We start from the raw sequence: 21,291 nt of genomic DNA, 5'->3' as shown, positions 1-21,291 counted from the left end.
CTGATGGGACCCAGAATGCGAGTCTCCTTTAGAGCCTGCTAGCCTCTGCCATTTCGCCATCCCCCTCCCTTCTCTAGGATATATTGAGTTTCACGCTTAAAAATAGCTCTTGCAACGCAGAGCTGGAGACAGCCCCGAGCCTGAATCGCAGCTCTGCAAAGCGGGTCTGCCCTCGCCTAGCGCTGCCTGGTTGTGGTGTGGGCGGCGCAGTCTTTGCTGCCTGCTGACCCTCTGCACACCAGAGAGCCTTTGTTTTACTAATGCGGACCAGGTTGCTCGAAATGCTTCCGGAGCGTCTTTAGCGAAGCTGTGACCTCTTTCCCTCTTCCTTAATAATTCATCTGACATTTCTCCAGGGGGAACTGCTGACACCTTTCCTTTCTCACAAACCTCTCCTGAAATTCCCTGAGGATAAGAATCAGCTCCAGCTCTGCGCAGTCTAGTCCACACTCCACTGAAGCAGACATGGCTGGGATGACCCACGCATCAGAAGGCCACCATGGCCTGGGAACCAGCATGTTTGTCCCACAAAACCCACAAGGGGAAGAAGACAGCAGGCCAGAAAGAAAGTGCAGTGGATTTGAAGACTCACAAGACGCACGGACTGCTGTGCCTCCGTCTTTATGCCCCACGGCTCTTAGCGGCTCTCAGGTATGTCTTTTTCTGGGGGAAAGGCTCCTGTCCCCTTAAACTTGACCCCCCTCCTGACTCTGAATAAGATCACACGTATTCTTGCAGTTTACAGCTCAGACTGTGTTCATCTTTCTTTTCCTGGAGGTGATCCCTCCCCAACTCTACCTGTCCTTACCTCTTTGTGTTTAGAAAACCAGATAACAGAAGTAGTAACCCTTTACTAAGTGTATGTATCCTTCTATGTATCCAATACTCTGCTAGGCAGGGGTTCATATATGCCCTTGGTGAGACCACAAGGTTTGGAGATATTAGGCATCCATTTTTTTTTTAAGATTTAAAAAAAGCTTTGTATATGTGTGTGACTATGTAAGTGTATGTCATGTATGACTCTGTAAGTGTATGTCATGTGTGACTATGTAAGTGTATGTCATGTGTGACTATGTAAGTGTATGTTATGTGTGACTATGTAAGTGTATGTCATGTGTGACTATGTAAGTGTATGTCATGTATGACTATGTAAGTGTATGTCATGTGTGACTATGTAAGTGTATATCATGTGTGACTATGCAAGTGTATGTCATGTGTGACTATGTAAGTGTATGCCATGTGTGACTATGTAAGTGTATGTCATGTGTGACTATGTAAGTGTATATATCATGTGTGACTATGCAAGTGTATATCATGTGTGACTATGTAAGTGTATATCATGTGTGACTATGCAAGTGTATGTCATGTGTGACTATGTAAGTGTATGTCATGTGTGACTATGCAAGTGTATGTCATATGTGACTATGTAAGTGTATGTCATGTGTGACTATGCAAGTGTATGTCATGTGTGACTATGTAAGTGTATATCATGTGTGACTATGTAAGTGTATGTCATGTGTGACTATGTAAGTGTATGTCATGTGTGACTATGTAAGTGTATATCATGTGTGACTATGCAAGTGTATATCATGTGTGACTATGTAAGTGTATGTGTCATGTGTGACTATGCAAGTGTATGTCATGTGTGACTATGTAAGTGTATGTCATGTGTGACTATGCAAGTGTATGTCATATGTGACTATGTAAGTGTATGTCATGTGTGACTATGCAAGTGTTTGTCATGTGTGACTATGTAAGTGTATATCATGTGTGACTATGCAAGTGTATATCATGTGTGACTATGCAAGTGTATGTCATGTGTGACTATGCAAGTGTATGTCATGTGTGACTATGTAAGTGTATATCATGTGTGACTATGCAAGTGTATGTCATGTGTGACTATGCAAGTGTATGTCATGTGTGACTATGTAAGTGTATGTCATGTGTGACTATGCAAGTGTATGTCATGTGTGACTATGCAAGTGTATGTCATGTGTGACTATGTAAGTGTATGTCATGTGTGACTATGCAAGTGTATGTCATGTGTGACTATGCAAGTGTATGTCATGTGTGACTATGCAAGTGTATGTCATGTGTGACTATGTAAGTGTATGTCATGTGTGACTATGCAAGTGTATGTCATGTGTGACTATGCAAGTGTATGTCATGTGTGACTATGTAAGTGTATGTCATGTGTGACTATGCAAGTGTATGTCATGTGTGACTATGCAAGTGTATGTCATGTGTGACTATGCAAGTGTATGTCATGTGTGACTATGTAAGTGTATGTCATGTGTGTACAGCTATCCACAGGGACAGAAGAGGGAGTCAGATCCCCAGGAGCTGGAGGGTCAGCTGAGCCTTCTCTTCAGCCTAAGGAACCTTTTCAAGGTCACACAGGTAGTTTTGAATAAGAATGGCCCCCCATAGGCTCATGCATTTGAATGTTTAGTCACCAGGGAGTGGAACTTTTTGGTAGACAAAGAAGGACTAGTAGGTGTGGCTTTGTTGGAGGAAGTGTGTCACTGGGGGGGTGGACTTTGAGGTTTCAAAGCCCCTGCCTGGCCCCAACCCACCTTAGTCCCCCTCCACCATCTATGGATCAGGATATAACTCTCAACTACATCTCCAGCACCATGCCTGCCAAATCTGCTACCATGCTCTCAACATGCTGATAATGGACTAAGCCTCTAAAACTGTAAACCAGCTCCCAATTAAATGTTTTCTTTTGTAAGAGTTGGTATGGTCATGGTGTCTCTTCACATCGATAGAACAAGGACCAAGACAGATGGGTATCTATATCTATTCATGAGATACTGAAGAGAAAGAAAGTCACGCTTATGAAGGGTCCAGCATGGTGCCTGGTACATACCGTACCGAGTTCTCAAATATACAGTCCACACACAGTCCACACACAGGCCACACAGCAGTGCCATTCATGTGGCAACATGCAACTGAGAGAGAGTTTGAAGGAATGTTCCCATTTGGTCTTCTCACAGCCCTGCCTATTGGATAGGGAAGGTAACATCTTGAAGAAGTCCAATCTGATAAATTTAGTACTGTACAAAAGCCAAAGGGTGTCAGCTACCTCTCTCTGTCTCCCTCTGTTTGCTACCAGGGATTTGGGAGAAAATGGTGATTCACACTTTGAGTTCTACAGCAGTGAGCCTGGCCTAGGTCTCACTCACAAGGAGCAGAGGCTGTGGACCCCTCACCTCCTACAAACCTTATTGGTCTCCCTTCTCCCTTCTGTCTGGCCCCTGGCTTGGTGGATCCATCCCGAGCCTCAACCACAGGGTCATCATACCTGTTTCCAAAAGATGCCACTTCATACTCACATCCTAGCATGGTGAGGGATGCTATGGGTGACCCCGCCCTCATGAGAACATGGCTCCACCCCTAACCAAGGTGATAGCTCTATGGAAGTATGGCACCTCTTATGGTGAGTCACAGATGCTGAGCAGCATCCCCCTGATCCCCAGGATCCCCCTGAACTTCTCTGCCCCGCACTGACCTCCCTTTTCCCCTTCCCCAGAGCCCCACCATTCCTTAGGTCTAGTGAGTCCTCTTTCCTTCCTCTTCCTTGGACAACCTTCTTCCTAGAAATTTGTGTCTGGGAAGTCAGCTAGGCATTCTCTTGCTATGCACAAAGGAGAGGCAGGGATTAGGACAGCCTTCCTCCCTTTTGCCTCATTGAGGAAGTCACTGGCCTGCCCTTGCCTGCCCAGCATCCTGTGCCTCCTGACTCACGCCCAGAGGTGCAGCTAGCAAGTGATACAGCAGATAAGGCCCAGCGGTTTGGTATTGGTCTCCTTGGAATGGGCGAGAGCCTGGGTGCACCCTTGGGAATCCGATGGGACTCCACCCTGGCTCTGTCTTCTGTCATCCTGTTAGCTCAGAAGAGTTCCTTAACTCCTTGGTCTTCCTATTTCCTTATCTATGGAGAAATAGCAGTAAGAAGTTGATAGGCTGGTTAGCACAGGGCCCCCGCAGCTGGGGGAGCCACAGAGGCCATCCTTTTGTTTCTCCTCCTGCCTTTGCCATTTCCACATGTATTGATCGATTGGCATTTAGGAATGAGGTAGTACCTGGGACGCCCTTATCTTTCTTCCACCTGCTTCACAGTAGAGAGGCCCCCTATCTGGGACATAGACCACCACAGACATTTAATTCTCATACTTTATTATTTAATTTTTGTGAATATCACTTCATGTATAATATTAATACAATAAAATACATTTCATCTAATATTGTTTCATTTTTAATTAAACTTAAGATTTGCTTTTAAGGTTTCTTTTTTTTTAGTTTTTACTTACTTATTTTTTAAGATAAGGTTTTTCTACATAGCACTGTATATGAGAATTCTGGGATTCTGGTCTCTTTAAAAACACAGAAATATTATAAGACTGCTCCTTTATTTTAATTCCAGGTGTGGGGACGTGGGACCACTTGGAACTATCCATAGCAGGTGACCAGGATTTGCCTCAGGCTCTAGCAAAAACACGATTTTTTTCAGATGCAAATGATTTCTCTGATTGTGTGATGTTTGGAATTCTGGGAAATTTTCAGAGGTTATATAAATGCTAAATCCTTGCTATGCACGGTTGGTGGTTGGTAGTCATTCGGGGGTGCTAACTGAGGCTTCTTAGTACTCACGCTTAAAGAAGAAACAAAAGGAAAGAAATTAGATTCAGGGGTCTCCATCTCTCTCTCTCCAACCTTCTCTTTCTCCCATGTAGTGATAGCAGGTGAAACTGGAGTGGGGAGGGTGGGATAGAGAGGGAGAAAGGGTGGATAAAGAATAATCCAAGTATTGCTGTGTAGGTCAGGCTGGCCTCCGACTCACAGAGGACTGCCTGTCTCTGCTCAGCATGCCTAGCTTAAAGTCTCTTTTAAAAAATACTGGAGGGGGCTGGGGAGATGGCTCAGCAGTTAATAGTATATTATGTACCGCCTTGTACGTGTACAAAATGAAACTACTAAATAATAGAATAACAGGTGCTGGAGCCCAGGTAGGGAAGACAGAGGGAGGGTGGCTAACAGGACCAGAGGGATGACAGGACTTCTGCTGTCATGCAGTACAGAGGGTAAATGTGATGCTCCAGGGATTCCACATTCTCTTCTGTCCACTTTGAACTCCTGTACTCACATGAACACACCCACACACAGATACATACACATAATTAAAACGGATCTTAAAAATAATTAACTAATTAAATATATTTGGAGGTTAGGATGAAAGCTCAGTAGAAGAGCGCTTACCCAGAACTCACTTATACAGGGCCTTGGGTTCAATCCCCAGCATCACACACACAGACACAGACACACACACACAGGCACACATACATACACACATACACATACACACACAGACACAGATACACACACACAGAGACACAGATATACACACAGACACACACACATACACATACACACAGACACACACACATACACACATACACACACAGACACAGATACACATATACGTACAGAAACACACACACATACATACATACAAACACATACACACATACACACACACAAACACAGATACACACACACACACACACACAAAACTAAACAAACCAAAAATATTTTAACACATAGCAGCTTCCTATATTTATGGGACACAGTGTGACATTTCAGCAGATGAGGCTATCAGACACCATTTCTTCATTTGGAAGATTCAAACTCCTGTATTAATTATTGGCAAATACTCCCTTAATGGTTATCAATCATAATCTTAAAATGTTTGGAAAATATTGAGGCAGATCTACTGTAAACCATTCAACCTACTACAATAATCTATCTTCAACTTTAGACAATATTATGCAATTAAGCATATAATATTTGGGCATATCTATCCCAGGATATTTTTATACTAAAATTAAGGTATGTTTTTTTAGATTAAAGCCTAAAGTTCATAATTACATTTTTGTGTTTCTGGGTATGGTAGTGGACATCAAACCAAGGGCATCAAAAATGGTAGGCAAAAAAAAAAAAAAAAGGTGTTTTTTAAGATGGAGGGCGCCCTCTTGGCGCCCATCCAGCTGTTGCTGTTCATGGCGCTGCCAGCCGCAGGATGGCTGACCACCAGTGTGCCCAGGCTGCCGTCCACAGCCCCGCAGGATGTGGCATCAGAGTCAAGGTAACTACCCTGAACAACAATGGGGAAGTATTTAAAGAACAGGTTGTTCTCAACATAACCTATGAGAGTGGACAGGTATATGTAAATGACTTACCTGTAAATAGTGGTGTAACCCGGATAAGCTGTCAGACTTTGATAGTGAAGAGGGAAAATCTGGAACATCTGGAAGGGAAAGAGTATTTTGGACTTGTCACTGTAAGGATCTTAGTTCATGAGAGGCCTGTGACATACGGTTCCAGTTCACAGCTAATTGTCATTCAAGAAGAGGTTGTGGAGGTTGATGGGAGACACAGTCTTCCTCTAAAATAAACTTTTTTTTAAGTAAAAAAAAAAGTAGTCCTAGCACTGAGCTATAACACTGGAACTTCATAATTATAATCCATATGGCTTGGTTAATATTCCACAGTGTGCTCATAGGTACTATAATTATTGGGCTCTATAATGAATTGTCAATTTCCATGATATTTTTCTGAGACTTGTCAGGTGGTCACCCATTAAGACCTTTGTGAAATGTGTAGAGATTAAATGGCCACAGCCTCAGCCAGCTCTGCAGGGACATGTGGGTATATATATATATATATATATATATATATATATATATATACACGTGGAGTCGTTGATAATAATCACATGGTAGCTTTTGAAGGAACAGCTCACTAATTCTAAAATGGCTTCTTCTCAGGTCTGTGCTTTGGCCTTTGGAAGGCTCTGTCTAGAACCACCCATATGAACTATTCTTTTTGGACAGCATAGAGCCTCCAGTAAATACCAGCTCATCGGGGTGACTGGGCCTTCCTCTTTGGAGTTACATTCCCTGCCCCGTATTCTTGGGTAACATTTCTCAGGCTTGCCACACTCTCCTAAGAAAACCAGGAAGCTCATCAGAGGCGGCTTTTTTATTTAATGCATTGAACAAATATTTATTGAGTTCCCACTATGTGCCTCAGATTGTTTCAGGAGTGGGAGCCAGCACTGAGCAGGTCGGTGAGATCCAGACCTCACGCAACCTACATGTCTGCTGGTAGGACAGCCTGGGAAGAAGTGTAGTACTGTTCTGATATAAAGGGACAAGTCGTCAGCAAGGAAGTAGTAGCAGAGACGGTTTGGCAGATATTTTGTTAACATTTAAATAAAAATCTACAGGATGAGAGGAATGATGGGAATGTGTTCACAAAAGAAGAAATTCCTAAGTGCAAAGGCCCTGAGGTAGGCACAAGTTTCATTGGTTTTTAGAAACCACCAGGGTGTCTGGTGGGCAGAAAGTAGGGGAAGAGATCAGGATGTCTGTGGTCAAAGATAAGTGGTCCAGATGCTTCAGAAGTAGCCTTCTTTGCTTCCTTCTGAGGTCCAGAGAGAGAGCACTGGAGGACTTCAGCCTAAGGAGCAACTTCATATGTGTGTTAGGACATCAGTGGAGGATGCCACCTGGGGACAGGAGATCCAGGAAAACAAATATGGAAGCTTTAGCTGTAGCCCAAGGTTGATAGCCTGACTAGGGGTGGGAGAAATGGGCAGATTCTTGACCCCTTCTGAAAACAGAACCTCCAAGATTCAGTGATAAGTTGATTATGAAATAAACAATCACAGATATTGCTTAGTTTTTTGCCTTAGAAACTGCAGGGTTCCATTAATTGGGTGAGGGACACTACAGTAGAAATGGCCTGGGGTAAAGGGGACTGGAGGTGTCTGTTTTAGACATTTTAGTTTTATTTGTAGTGCAGAGAATTCAACCCAGGGCCTTGCACATGCTAGACCAATGTCTGACCACTGAGGTATAGCTCCAGCCCTTGTCTTGGCCATCTGAAATTTGAGATACCTTCAAGTAGAAATCATATAGACAACTGACTAGGTTGGTAACTTAGTAGGGAAATAATCTGTTTGAATACATGAAGCAGAATACAGATTGATTTTTGAAACATGATTTCATGCATTCCAGGCTGGCATTGAACTTGCTGTGTAACCAAGGATAGCTGTGAATTCATGATCTTCTTGCCTCTCCCTCCCAAGTGCCTGGGTTACAGGCCTGTGCTACCATGCCCAGTTTCTGTGGTGCTGAAGGTCAGATCCAGCATTTCCTCACCTGAGATGCTAGCACTGTGCCAACCAACTTGCATCACGAGCCACAAAATACCAACAGCTTTAAAAGCCATTGCACAGGGTGAGAGGTTGGCAGTGGATAGGGCAGAGACAGAAGAGGCAGAGTTCTGCATTCTCCTGTTGTCTACCATCAGACACCCAGCTGCAGAAATGTCATCCAAACAGACAGAAGGCTGCGTGTAGTGGTGCATACGTAACAATCTTGCCACTTGAGGGGCAGAGCAGGATTATTGGGAGCTGAAGATCAGCCTCTGTCATATAGCAAGACCTGCCCCAAAACAAAACCAACAAACATGCACAAGAAGAATGAGAAGAAACAGACAGCAAGGTTGTGATGACCAGCAAGGAAGTGTGTAGTTCATTACAAAAAGAGCCAAGAGCTCTTTTGTCTACGCATCCCAGCACACACTCTGGCTTCCTGAGCACAGAGGAGGTGGTCCAGGAGTACTTTCAGGATGCCGAATCTCCAGGCCAGCTTGCTTCCCTGTTCCCCAGAAGATGCTTGCTTGGCCAGCTGCTTCCTGGAGAAGCTCCCAGCTTCCTACTATCGCCACCATCAAAGTTCATATCTGCACTTGACTCCAGAGGCCACACCTCAGTTCCCACCCTGCAAGGTTCACACCCCATGGTCCACAGCTCACACCCTTCCCTTCTGGCAAGACCTGCCCTACTCTGGGCCACCTACGCATAGTGAGGCAAGTTCATTCCACCTCGTTTTCCGGATTCTGCTGCCTACCCTCCTGGAGTCTAAGTCTGTCCTCCACACCTTGCCTGCAGGTCAAGATCCAACTCAAGGCTCAGTCATTCAATCAAGTTCCATTTTGGTACCTGAGGAAGTGTTCTTCAGTGCCATACCAGGTCACTGAAGCCTACTGGGTACCTTCCGCCTCATCCTTCAGTCTACTCCATCACCATACGTAGGAGGTTCCTCTCAGTCAGCCTTGAATCCTATCGCTGCTCATGATCCTTCATCCTGGCCTGAGCCACTTGCAACTCCTCTTCCGCTCCCCATCCTGCCAAGCCTGTATATTACCCCCCAGGCAGAGCGTTCTTACATCACCTCTCTGCCTAATACTTCCCAATGGCATTCATCCTTTATGATAGCATGCAAATTTATTTGTTTGTTTAATTACTTTAGCCACAGCTTTCAGAGTCATGTGATCTACCTTCCAGGCTACTTTTCCCCTCCTTTCTCATTATGCCTCAGACACAGGTGTCCATTTCCTAAGCCTGCCAGACTTTTCTGCCTGTCAGTTCATGTGATATAGTCTTTGTCTGGGAGTCCCCTTTCTTCTCTGTAGTCCCCTTTCAGCTACAGCGTAAAGGCTACGCGCTCAGGGAGGCCCTGATTCTTCCTCTAGCCAGAGTCAGGTCATCGCTGCCATAGCCCTTCATGATACCCTGTTCTCCAGCTCAGTATGTGCACAGCTACTGCTAATGATGATTGGTGTTTATTTACTCTTTATCTAGTAAATCTACTTCACTGGGAGACTCGGGTGTCACATAAATTTTGGTATCTGGAATCTGTAACACAGTTCCAAGTCCTGGGGTGGCATTCAATTATCTTTGCTGTCAATGATTGAAGTTTTCCCTAAAGTCTCGAGCCCATCTAAGCATTAGGTCCTTTGTCCTTCAATCTTTCTTACAATTAGTTTCTTTCATTTATTTGTACTCTTGAAAAAAATAAAGCCATTGATGGCTACATGCTATGAAAATTTGTTATATACCAGACTATGCATGGTAGTCATGCAGCCTGTATGTGTGTGTGTGTGAGAGAGAGAGAGACAGAGAGAGACAGAGAGAGACAGAGAAACAGAGATACAGAGACAGAAACAAAGAGGCACACATGGAGACACAGAAAGAACACATGCATGTTCTGAGCATATATCCATACAACTAGCCTGTGAAATGAATGTTATTGACCCAGTTTTGCACACGGAAACAATGAATCAGAGAAAATAATTGCCCAATGCTACCTAGCTAGACTCCACATGCACTTTCCTTTGTGTTGGCGTGAGGGTTCTCTCTCTCCAACCATCTGTGAAGTTGTTGCTGCAAGCATTTGGTCAGAGGTATCTTTGGTTTGCTTTTGGTGTCTGCCACCTCCACACTGCAGGTGCTCCCTAGATGTCATCTGTGTCACTTGGGAGGGTGTGTTGGCCAGCATGGACAAAGGGTTCCATGTTTCTGCCAAAGTTGTTAGAGAGATGAGTTAGAGAACTAACTCTGAGAAAGGTGAGTGACCGCCCCTAGATCCTCGCTGCCAGGGGCCCAAAGGCTTACCTTCCCTGAGTAACTCCTCTAGGCTAGGTTGGCCCTGTCCTTGCTAAGAAGTGGAATTGCTACAAGTACTGTTCGCCACAGGAAGTGTCCCAGGTCTCTCCCACAGGCTCAGCAAGCAGCTATAAGGATTGCTGTTGTCCTCAGAGTCCGGGCCTGGCAAGAGAGTAACAGAACTGCACGGCTGAGATAGACTGTCTAGATCAGAGGCTGACCTCCGTGCCAGCACAGGGATCGTCTCAGGATCTCCTAGGCAGGTTCTCCTGACACGACTCCAGCCAAGGAGCTTTACTCTTCCCAGGTGGTTTGTCTGGTCATTTGTTCTTTGCTTTCATTTAAAATTAATATACATTGTATTCAACGTGTAATAATTAAACATATTTCTGGGACATATGGGAATTCTTATCTGATCTAGCTCAAGCCATGACTTATTTCCTGTGTCGTCACTGTGCCCACCTGTGCCTTCCTTTGTCCCATCTGCCGGATCTTGCCTCAGACTGTCCCTTGTCCTCAATCATACCTCCTGCTAGGAGAGAGCAACTGACACATGTGGCCAGGAGCACCAGCGGCCATCTCCTCTCTGGCTCTAGGTAGGACAACAATCAGCATTCCTCTCCCAACACCAGGGTGGGAATGTGATGATTCATGGCCTTCCAGAGAAGTTTTCCCATTGCCAATGCAACTGGTGGGGACGAGGGAGAATTCGTGATAGGATTGACTTCCACTCAGGACAAAGGAGAGGCCTGAGGAGCTCCTGATAAGGGAGGAATAGAGACAGAGTGAAGGAACTAGAGTGTATTCCTGAAGGCACGGGCACAAGGGCACAAGCAGGTGACTCCCACCTTAGGTGTTACATCCCAGAGGAGCTGTCCTCATCAAAAGGCACAAGGGACTCAGTCCAGTCCAGAACACACACACACAAACACACACACACATACACACATGCGCGCGCGTACACACACACACACACACACACACACATACACGGGGCACCACCCTGTCTTCATTTCTTACCTCCCTTCCCATAGAAGTCAAAGTGGAGATCTGCCCCAGAAGGGTTGGCCAAATACCAGAACTGCTTCAACACAAGAGGCAGCAGAGTAACCGAAACCAAATTTGTGTAAGCTTAAGCAGGTAGAAAGTACCTTTGTATTGTTGCCTGCACCTGTGGCTTCAGCCAGGTGTCACCCAGATTACTGCCTTGACTACAGCAAGAATTACTGGGGCTCCCTTTGTCACAATGCCCTTCCTACAGAGCATCCAGAATATCTGCCCCTGGCTTCTGCTTAGCACAACCTGAAGCCCAAGGTCACCGTGGATGGAGCAAAGAATAGACTGGGCAGAGACTGAGGGGTTTGTACCAGTGGGGACTCATCATACTGTAAGGTCTCACTGTGTCACTAGAGCCAACTCGACCACTATATCCTCTGTGCAAATTTACCTGAGCCTTAAAACCAACTTAATGCCACAGGAAAAGCCCCAGGGTGTTTTCCCAGGATCAGGGCTGGCACTCACCCCAAGTTAGGCTGGATGAGTGGGGCTAAGTCTTATGGTGACAGAAATGAGCCTTTCAGGTCACACTCCAAGCCCCACAGGCTAGCCACTCAGATCCAGTCTGGTATCATGGCTTATTCTCCTGTGATATTGCAGGAATCTTTTCTTTCCAAAGGTTCAGAGAAGAACAGAAGCAACCTCTATAAACTGAGGACATGACTGCTCCAAGGTATGTTTGAAGGGAAGGTTTTTATTATAGGAATGAGAGAGAGAACAGCCAAAGGCATCTGGAAGAGTCCAAAGCATAGAGAGAAAGTAGCAGACAACACAGCCAGCAACTGGATCAGACCATGAGAGGAGAGAGAGAGGGGGTTGGGGGAAAGGAGAGAAGAGAAAAAGAATACAAAGGAGACCAAGGGAGGGGGGACCAGGAGAGGAAGATAAAGGACGGTGCATGGCCAAAATGGCAGAGTTTGCTAATAGGTACCACAGATGGCCATTTTTCCCTTGTTTCTTTTGACAACCTCCATATGCACACAGACACACAGAGAAACAACCACACATAGACAAGCATACAAAACAGACAGATGGACATGTGTACAAAGAGGTACACAGACATATGGACAAGCACACAAAACAACTGTGCAAAGACACATACATAGACAGACACTCATATACACAGACATACACATAGAGTTGGATACAGGCACACATAGACATGTACACACACAGAAACACAAATAGACACATATAGACATGCATACACAGAGTACACATAGAGCTATACACAGACACATAGACACACTTTTTTTTTCTTTTTTAGTTTTCTGAAACAGGGTTTCTCCGGGTAGCCCTGGCTGTCCTGGAACTCACTCTGTAGACCAGGCTGACCTCGAACTCAGAAATCTGCCTGCCTCTGCCTCCCAAGTGCTGGGATTAAAGGCGTGTGCCACAACTCCTGCCCCCAGCCAATACTCTGCCCAGTGTATCTGCACACTGCCTTTCTAAACACAAAGGAGCACTGATTTGAGGCTGATAGAGAGCCCCAGCCACCTGCATGGTGCTGTCCCCATCAGCCCCCTATCTCTGTGAGTTCAAGACCAGCCTACTCTCAAGAGCAAGTTCCAGAGAGAGAGAGAGAGAGAGAGAGAGAGAGAGAGAGAGAGAGAGAGAGAGAGAGAGAGACCCAGTGAATTTCGTTAGAATTGCCTAAAGGAACATGAGTTACTGCAGGAGCACGGGCATCCTACCATGGGCCCTGACTGTTGAAAAAAATGTTCCTATTTCTGCCCTGGAAATCTTGAGAAGTGACTGAAGAGTGTTGCTTCAGGGGTTGGAACCAAATAGAGGCAGTAGGGGTTGACTTTATTCTTCTGGGACTTGGCTAGAATCAAAGTCGGTCAAAAGACAGACCCCAGTGAAGAAACTTTCTCAGCCAGGTCTTCATAGAGTCCAGCCTAACCCCGCCTGGCCAAATGAACCCAGAGAAGAACCTGCTAGATCTGCCCAACCTCTGACTGAGCGTCTGGGGAGGCTCCTGGCTGCAGAATGGCTTTCAGGAGACTTGGCCAGAAGCTGCTTGGCTTTAGACCAAGGATGAGGGTTTTCTGTTGTCTCGCTAGGGCAGGGGTTCTCAGCCTGTGGGTCCCAACCCCTTTGAAGGGGACTTGAGTGACCTTTTCACAGGGGTCACCTAAGACCATCAGAAAACACAGATATTTATATTACGGTTTACAATAGTGGTAAGATTACACTTATGAAGTAGCAGAGAAGATAGTTTTATGACCAGGGTCACCTAAACATGAGGGACTGTACCAGAGGGTCACGGCATGAAGAGGTTGAGAATCACTGAGGTGAAAGAGGGCGAGCTTGTGCGACCACAGCTGGCTAACAACCCCACTGCTTTTTAATCTCACAATTTCATGGATAAGTCTGAAAGCATGGTTCCATGGTTTCAAGCCTGACACCAGAGAGCCCTCTGCTTCCTAGAAATGTCTAAGGTCAGTTGATTGTCCACAGCTGGTGGTGGGATCCTTTGGGAGTTGTCCAAGATTTTCCATTCTCATTACTGGTGTTTTTGTGGAAGACTGGTAAGGCTGAGTCAGTTCTAAGCTATGACAAGGGCAGCATGACAGTCAGTTTTCCTAGACAGCTACATAAAGCTCTGTTAAACAAACAAACAACAAACAAATCCCATTTTAAGAAATGGGACCTAGGAAGCTGAAGAGATGGCTCAGTAGTTAGGAGCGCTGGCTGCTCTTCAAAAGGATCTGGGTTCAATTCCAAATGCCCACACTGCAGCTCACAACTGTCTATAAGTCCTGTTCCAGGGATCTGACATCCTCACACAGACATACATGCGGACAAAACACCAGTGCACATAAAATGAAATAAATAATTTTTTTAAAAATACAAATGGGAACTGGGATGGGCTTGGTGGCACATGCCTTTAATCCCAGCACTCAGGAGGCAGAGGCAGGCGAATCTCTGTGAGTTCAAGACCAGCCTACTCTCAAGAGCAAGTTCCAGGGAGAGAGAGAGAGAGAGAGAGAGAGAGAGAGAGAGAGAGATTGAGACTCAGTGAGTTTCGTTAGAATTGCCTAAAGGAACATGAGTTACTGCAGGAGTACGGGCATCCTACCATGGGCCCTCACTGTTGAAAAAAATGTTCCTCACTCCTCTTGCAAATGTTAGCAGCAATAAATCCTCAGGGAGGGGCAGCATCCCATGAGCTCCTCTTCTTGCTATGACAGGATATTGACAGGCCCCACTCTTCCCCCCAACCTTTGTGTTTTTTTCTGTTCCATCTTCCCTGGTGTCCCCTGCGCCTTTTTATGGAGTGATAACAGAAGCCCCATTTGTGGCTGAGATTTGCACAGTGGCTTCTTCTCATCATTTCGACCAATTAGAAATCTGTTCAGCTATCACTGCCTGCTGGCAGGGGAGGAAGGAGCTGCTCCACCCAAATCTAGTAAACACGAATCTCTGTGTATACACACACTTATTTAGAAGACAATTTAGTGGGAGCATCACATCCACTTAGCCACACAGAAGAACTGGAGTGCTGACTTCCCAACTGCCTGTGACCTTGTAGCTCATGCTTTTGGATGGTTTTACAGTTCAGGGCATATGGCTGCTGTGGACATCACATCCTTTCCCACACAGCAGAGCGAGGCGTGATTGTGCTCACGGACTTCCTCTGAGCTTCTTTTTCCTTCAGTCCAAGGCCCTAGCCAATGAGCTCACACCACCCACATTGAGGGAGGCCATTCTTCCTCAGTTAAGCCTCTCCGGAAACAGTATCACAGATAAACCCAGAGGTGGGCCTCCAGTTGACTCTGAATCCAGACAACTGGACAATCACCTACCACAGATTTATTTGGACTTACTTATTACTGAAATATTATCTTTTGTGTTGCTTTCTTGGTTTATTTCTTTATTGATTTGTCTGCTCCATTGAATTTTTTCCCTAAATTTGTTTGTCTGTCTTTTGTTATTGTGGTTCATATGAAAATTGTTTTATAGGAGTATTTAGTAGTTAATTATAGTTGCATGTAAGGGTTATAATTTTGAAAAAAAATGTTCTAGTATATTTTAAAGTTTTGCTTCCTTTTGAAATTTTGTCATTATCTCACCCCAATCTTTAAAAATAATAGTACCTCAATATTCTGGAGGCAGAGGCAGGTGGATCTCTGTGAGTTCGAGGCCAGCCTGGTCTATAGAGTGAGTTCTAGGACAGCAAGACTGTTATACAGAGAAACCCTGTTGTGAGCTGGCTGTGAGCTACATGAGAAGGATGCTGAGAAGCAAACTTGGCTCCTCTAAAGAACACTACGTGTTCTCAGCCACTGAGCCATAATTTTAGAATACTCAGAAAAGTGTTTGTAGGTCATAATTCTAGAGAATTTAAAAGTCAGAAAATTTTTAATTTTGATATTTATTTTGATCTCACACATAAATTCTACTTCCAATAAGTATATCCAGTAGTCTCAATATAATCCATCCTCAGAATTTGGGAATTGCTCTATTGATTTCTAAATGCTGGCCAGTGCTTCAACAATGCCTCTCTTCAAGAGATACTCTTTGTAGCTTAAGGATATGGTACAGTATTTCTCAACCTGTGGGTCTCGGCCCCTACCATTTCACAGGGTTGTCTAAGACCATCAGGAAAGGCATATATTTACATTATGATTCATAACAGTAACAAAATTACAGTTATGAAGTAGCAACAGAAATAATTTTGTGGTGAGGTTCCACACTTGAGGAAGTGTATTAAAGGGTCACAGCATTAGGGCATTGAGAACCCCACTCTAGGGAGTTGCCTAGGAACTTGACTTGAGAGGCAGAGAGCTGGAGGAGGCAAAAAGAGGCAAAAGGAAGAAATGGAGAGGGGAGTGACTGAGAAAAGGAGGAAGAATCAAGCAGGGTAAGGGAGATTTTCACTCTAGCCCAGACATGGTATCACTAAAAACATCAGACCTAAGGCGGGCGGTGGTGGCACATGCCTGTAATCCCAGCACTCTGGGAGGCAGAGGCAGGAGGATTTCTAAGTTCGAGGCCAGCCTGGTCTACAGAGTGAGTTTCAGGACAGCCAGGGCAATGCAAAGAAACCCTGTCTTGAAAAACCAAATTAAAAAAAAAATCAGACCTAGCCACTTCACTCAAGGATGCAATCAAGTAAACCAAAACAGTCTTGCATAAAAACCTGTGCACAGATATGTATAGTAGCTTTATCCCTAACAACTAACCATGAGAAACAATGTTGCTTTTCGACTGATGGGTAAAGAAACTGGTTAAACTGGGCAGTGGTGGCGCAGGCCTATAATCCCAGCACTCTGGGAGGCAGAGGCAGGCGGATTTCTGAGTTCGAGACCAGCCTGGTCTACAGAGTGAGTTCCAGGGACAGCCAGGGCTATACAGAGAAACCCTGTCTGGAAAAAAAACCAAATCCAAAAAACCAAAAGAGAGAAAGAAAGAAAGAAAGAAAGAAATGAAAGAAAGAAAGAAAGAAAGAAAGAAAGAAAGAAAGAAAGAAAGAAAGAAAGAAAGAAAGAAAAGAAACTGGAATGTTGCTAGTTGAATACTGCACAGCAGTGAAAAGAATGAATGTGTTTACACCCAGAAATCCCAGTAAATGTCACTGACCTGGACAAAAGGAGCCAGGGCACAGAAAAGCAATGGAATGATGGTGTTTATTCGACACTCTGGGAAAGTTGATTCCAAACTGCGTGATGTGAGGCAGATGGGGCAATCTGTAACAGGCTGACTGCAGAGGACTTTGATGCAATCAGAACACAGATGTCGCAGGTCGCTCTGACTAGGTCAGGGGAGGGCCAGAGGCAAAGTGAAATAGCCTCCCCACCTCTCCCTCGGACACCCGGCCCTCCTCCAAATCCCCTTCTGCCAATCCCACTCCAAAGCCCTGTTGCACAGGGCCCAGACTGGCAACCAGAGACTCTGTGACAAAAGATGTCCCTAGAAACCAATGTGTCGGCAGAGCTAGGCAAGAGGACTGTGCCTCGGAAGTAGAAGAAAAGGTTTTGATGACCAATGGACCTTTGGCAAGCCATGACTCATTCCCATGGAAGCCCACACTGGCTGTTGAAAGAGGCATGCATGCCTTCCTATTCACACTAGGCCACACAGAAATGACAGTCACCTGTCATCCTGAAGGACTTGATCCCTTTTTATTTTCATAGGTGGTTTGTGTGTATGTGTAACGCATGCACAGGTGTGTACATATGTATGCAGGTGCCCTCACCTGTGCTTCATGGTTGCTTGAGCATCTTCCACCATCATTCTCTACTTTTTTTTTTGGATAAAGGGTCTCATTATGTAGCTCCTTGCTTGTCTAGAACCTACTATGACCTTGAGCTCTCTCAGAGATCTTTGCCTTCCAAGTGCAAGGATTATTGACCTGTACTACCACCTGAATAGCCCATGGTGACACCTGGCTTCAAGCCTGCTTTTCTTTCTTTCTTTCTCTTCTTTCCTTTCTTTTCTTCTTTCTTCTTTTCTTTCTTTCTTTCTTTCTTTCTTTCTTTCTCTTCCTTTCTTTCTTCCTTTCCTTCCTTCCTTCCTTCCTTCTTCCTTCCCTTCCCTTCCTTCCTTCCTTCCTTCCTTCCTTCCTTCCTTCCTTCCTTTCTTTTTCTTTTTTAAAGATTTATTTATTGTTTTAATCTAAGTATACTATAGCTGTTTTCAGAAGCACCAGAAGAGGGCATCAGATTTCATTATGGATGGTTGTGAGCCACCATGTGGTTGGTAGGTCAGGACCTCTGAAAGATCAGTCAGTGCTCTTAACCACTAAGCCATGTCTCCAGCTCAAACCTGCTCTTTTTAAAATTACTACCTCCTCAAAGCCCTTCCTGGAGTCACACCAGGGGACCCTGACTCTTTGTCTCCCTAGCTGAGTCTTTAATCTTTTTCTCCAAATCTATTTGGCCTTTGCTATCTCACCTGACAGTGCCCTTCCTTCTCCGCACTCATGTGGCTCGACTCTTCCTTCAAGGGCAAGGTCACATGCTTCTTCCTCTGGAGAGTCTTTGTCCCCATTAGCCAAGCTCTGGGAAAGCTCACCTGAGCTCCTCATGTATGGCCCAATCACCCTGAAAACCTTTGTGTTATTTTTTCCACTCACCCCTTGGCTCAGAGATGGTGTCCCCCAAGTTGTGGATCATCTCAATCAACAGCCAAGCATTACTCGGGGTCAGAGGATTAACTAATTTTCACACTTATGTGACAAAATGCGTGGCAGGAATGACTTAAGGAAAGGTTTACTTGGCTCATGGTTTAAGGGCACAGCTTCTTATGTTGGGGATCATGCGGCTCAGGATCCATGTCATGATGTGTCAGGTCTGGAAGCAGAGAGGAATGAGTGCTATTACGCACCTCACATCCTCCTTTTTATTAGTCTGGGACCCCAGCCCATGGAAGACACTGTTCACCCTCAGGGTAGGTCTTCCTTCTACCTCTCTGGAAACAACTTTACAGACATATCTAGAAGTGTGTCTCCTAGGCTATTTCAAAAATCAATCAAACTGAGAAAAATGATTGACGCCCTAGCCAGACATGTGCCAACTAAGCCCTTTGTATCCCCAAGTCTTGACAACCACTTTCGGAGGGAGTTCTATTGTGCCCCTCCATTTACAGATGGAGAAAGTTGGCAATAGGTGAACGTACCCACTCAAGTTCATATGGCTTGTATGTGACAGAAACCAGATCTTTCACCATGACACAATAACAAGGCTACCCTCACCATGGAGACAGTGATGGAATCAATACAAACGTACCAAAGACTCCTAGCAATCTTACCTCATGAATAAGAGAGTCAGGAGCAGAAAAAATAAAGCCAATTATCTAATTGAGACAAGAGGTGACATGTTTTATTAGTAGGGACTTCGTGAGATTGAGAAATGTTGGTCTGAGGACACGAGTGCTCTGCAGTTTGTTGAGTAGGGCTTCGCAGGCTTATAAAGTCAAAGGAGGCGGGAAAATATTTGTGAGTCACAGGCATTGTTGACACTAAGAAAATGAGTCTGGGAAGGTGGCTTGGGGTGGAGAGGCAGGGGTAAAGCATCAGGTACGAGGATCTGGATTCAAACCCCAGAACCCATGGGAAGCTTCAATGTCTTCAATCCCAGGACTTCCACAGTGAGATGAGCGTCTAAGTCAAGACAGTCCCTAAAAGCTCCAGGGCCAGCCATCCTGGTGTGTGCAGCGGTGAACGAGAGACCCTGTCTCACACAAGACAGAACTGGAGTTCCAGACGGTTGTGAAGCACCTTGTAGGTGCTGGGAACTGAACCCAGGTCCTCTGCAAGAGCAGCAGGTGCTCCCAGGTGCTGAGCCAGCCCTGAAGCTCCTGCTTTGCTCTTTTGTGTCACTGGAGGCTGGATCCAGGCATAGGGCTCAGCCTGTCAGTCCCAACCCCCTGTGGCCCTGGGGGGGTGTTTGAACTGGCATTGCTATAGCAACATCCACACTGACTAACAATCCCAGATCAACTGTAGCTTCAGTCTTCTCTTCCATGGGGACCCAATGCATCTCCACATCACCACCAACATTGGCCATCATTCAACTGCCTCACAGTTTTCCAGTTTAATAGCTGTGGTGAAACTTCACATTTCAAAAAAATCCTATTTCTTTGTCTTTATTCTGTGTTGGTCTTCTCTTCCATGTGTCATCTCTTTAATTACAGCATTTAAGGGAGCGTGCTCTGTTACTTTATTCTGCATAGGAAGTCGGTCCTGCCTGTACCATCAGTTAAACACTTGACTTGCTTCCTATAGAGCTGCAGAGCAAATATCCATGATTTTGAGTATCTCTTCCTGTGCCTGCTCACTTTTTTGGGTTTCTCCTTCTGAAACCCACAGGTTTAAATCTTTGGGTTTTTTAATTTTGAAAATTTTTAAAAATATTTATTTTTATTTTTGTGAGTGTGTGTGTGTGTGTGTGTCCTCAGAGGTCAGAAGATGGTGGCAGATCCCCTGGAATGGGAATTACTGGAGTTGTGAATTGCCCAAAATAGGTATTGAGAACAGCAAGTGTTTAGCCACTGAGATCCCTCCAGCTTGATCGCGGCCATCTTTTTCTTACGAATTATGTCAGGATCTTTTGTGAATTAGATATTAATCATCTGATGATTTGCAAATGCATTCATTTCAAATATATTCTGTCAGCTAATGTCTTCTACTATATAGAAATGTTTAATTCTTTTCTTCTTTGTTGTTTGTTTTGTTTTTTTGAGACAGTCACATGTAGTCCAGGCTGGCCTTGAATTTCATCTGTGTCTAAGGACAATCTTTAACTTCTGATCCTCCTGCCTCTACCTCCCAAGTGATGAGATTAGTGATTAGTACCATGCCTGACTTAAAATACTCAAATTTTATGCAATCAATTTTAGAAACATTTTTTGCTTTATGGTTAATGATATCAAAATGGTTGTTGAAAATTAATCTCTGGTGTCTGAGGTATATATCTCACTGGTTAAGCACATGCCTAACATGAATGAGGCCAGTGTTCAATGAGAGAGAGACAGAGACAGAGAAACAGACAGAGAGGGAGAGACAGACAGAAAAAGACAGAGAGCATCTTTCCTGTTACTAGAACACATATACTGCTTTCTATCAGTATGATATTTGATCCCTCATGTGTCAATCCTACTTACAGCCCATCTTTTTTTTTATTGATATATTTTTTATTTACATTTCAAATGATTTCCCCTTTTCTGGACCCCGACTCCCCGAAAGTCCCATCAGCCCCCTTCCCTCC

The 21,291-nt window shown here is 44.8% G+C and overlaps 1 protein-coding gene across 1 annotated transcript in view; it reads left to right on the top strand.

Moving 5' to 3' along the window:
• The first annotated feature begins 441 nt into the window (after positions 1 to 441).
• Pla2g4e (phospholipase A2 group IVE) overlaps positions 442 to 21,291 on the top strand; it is a 65,150-nt gene continuing 44,300 nt past the window's right edge. The window contains exon 1 of the mRNA XM_052181463.1: positions 442 to 651. Coding sequence (XP_052037423.1) covers positions 466 to 651 — 186 coding nt within the window. The 5' untranslated portion in view covers positions 442 to 465. The remainder of the gene's footprint in view (positions 652 to 21,291) is intronic.

The sequence above is a fragment of the Apodemus sylvaticus genome, chromosome 5 (genome assembly GCF_947179515.1).
Source record: "Apodemus sylvaticus chromosome 5, mApoSyl1.1, whole genome shotgun sequence".
Lineage (NCBI taxonomy): Eukaryota > Metazoa > Chordata > Mammalia > Rodentia > Muridae > Apodemus > Apodemus sylvaticus.
This window is presented reverse-complemented; position numbering and strand designations above follow the sequence as displayed.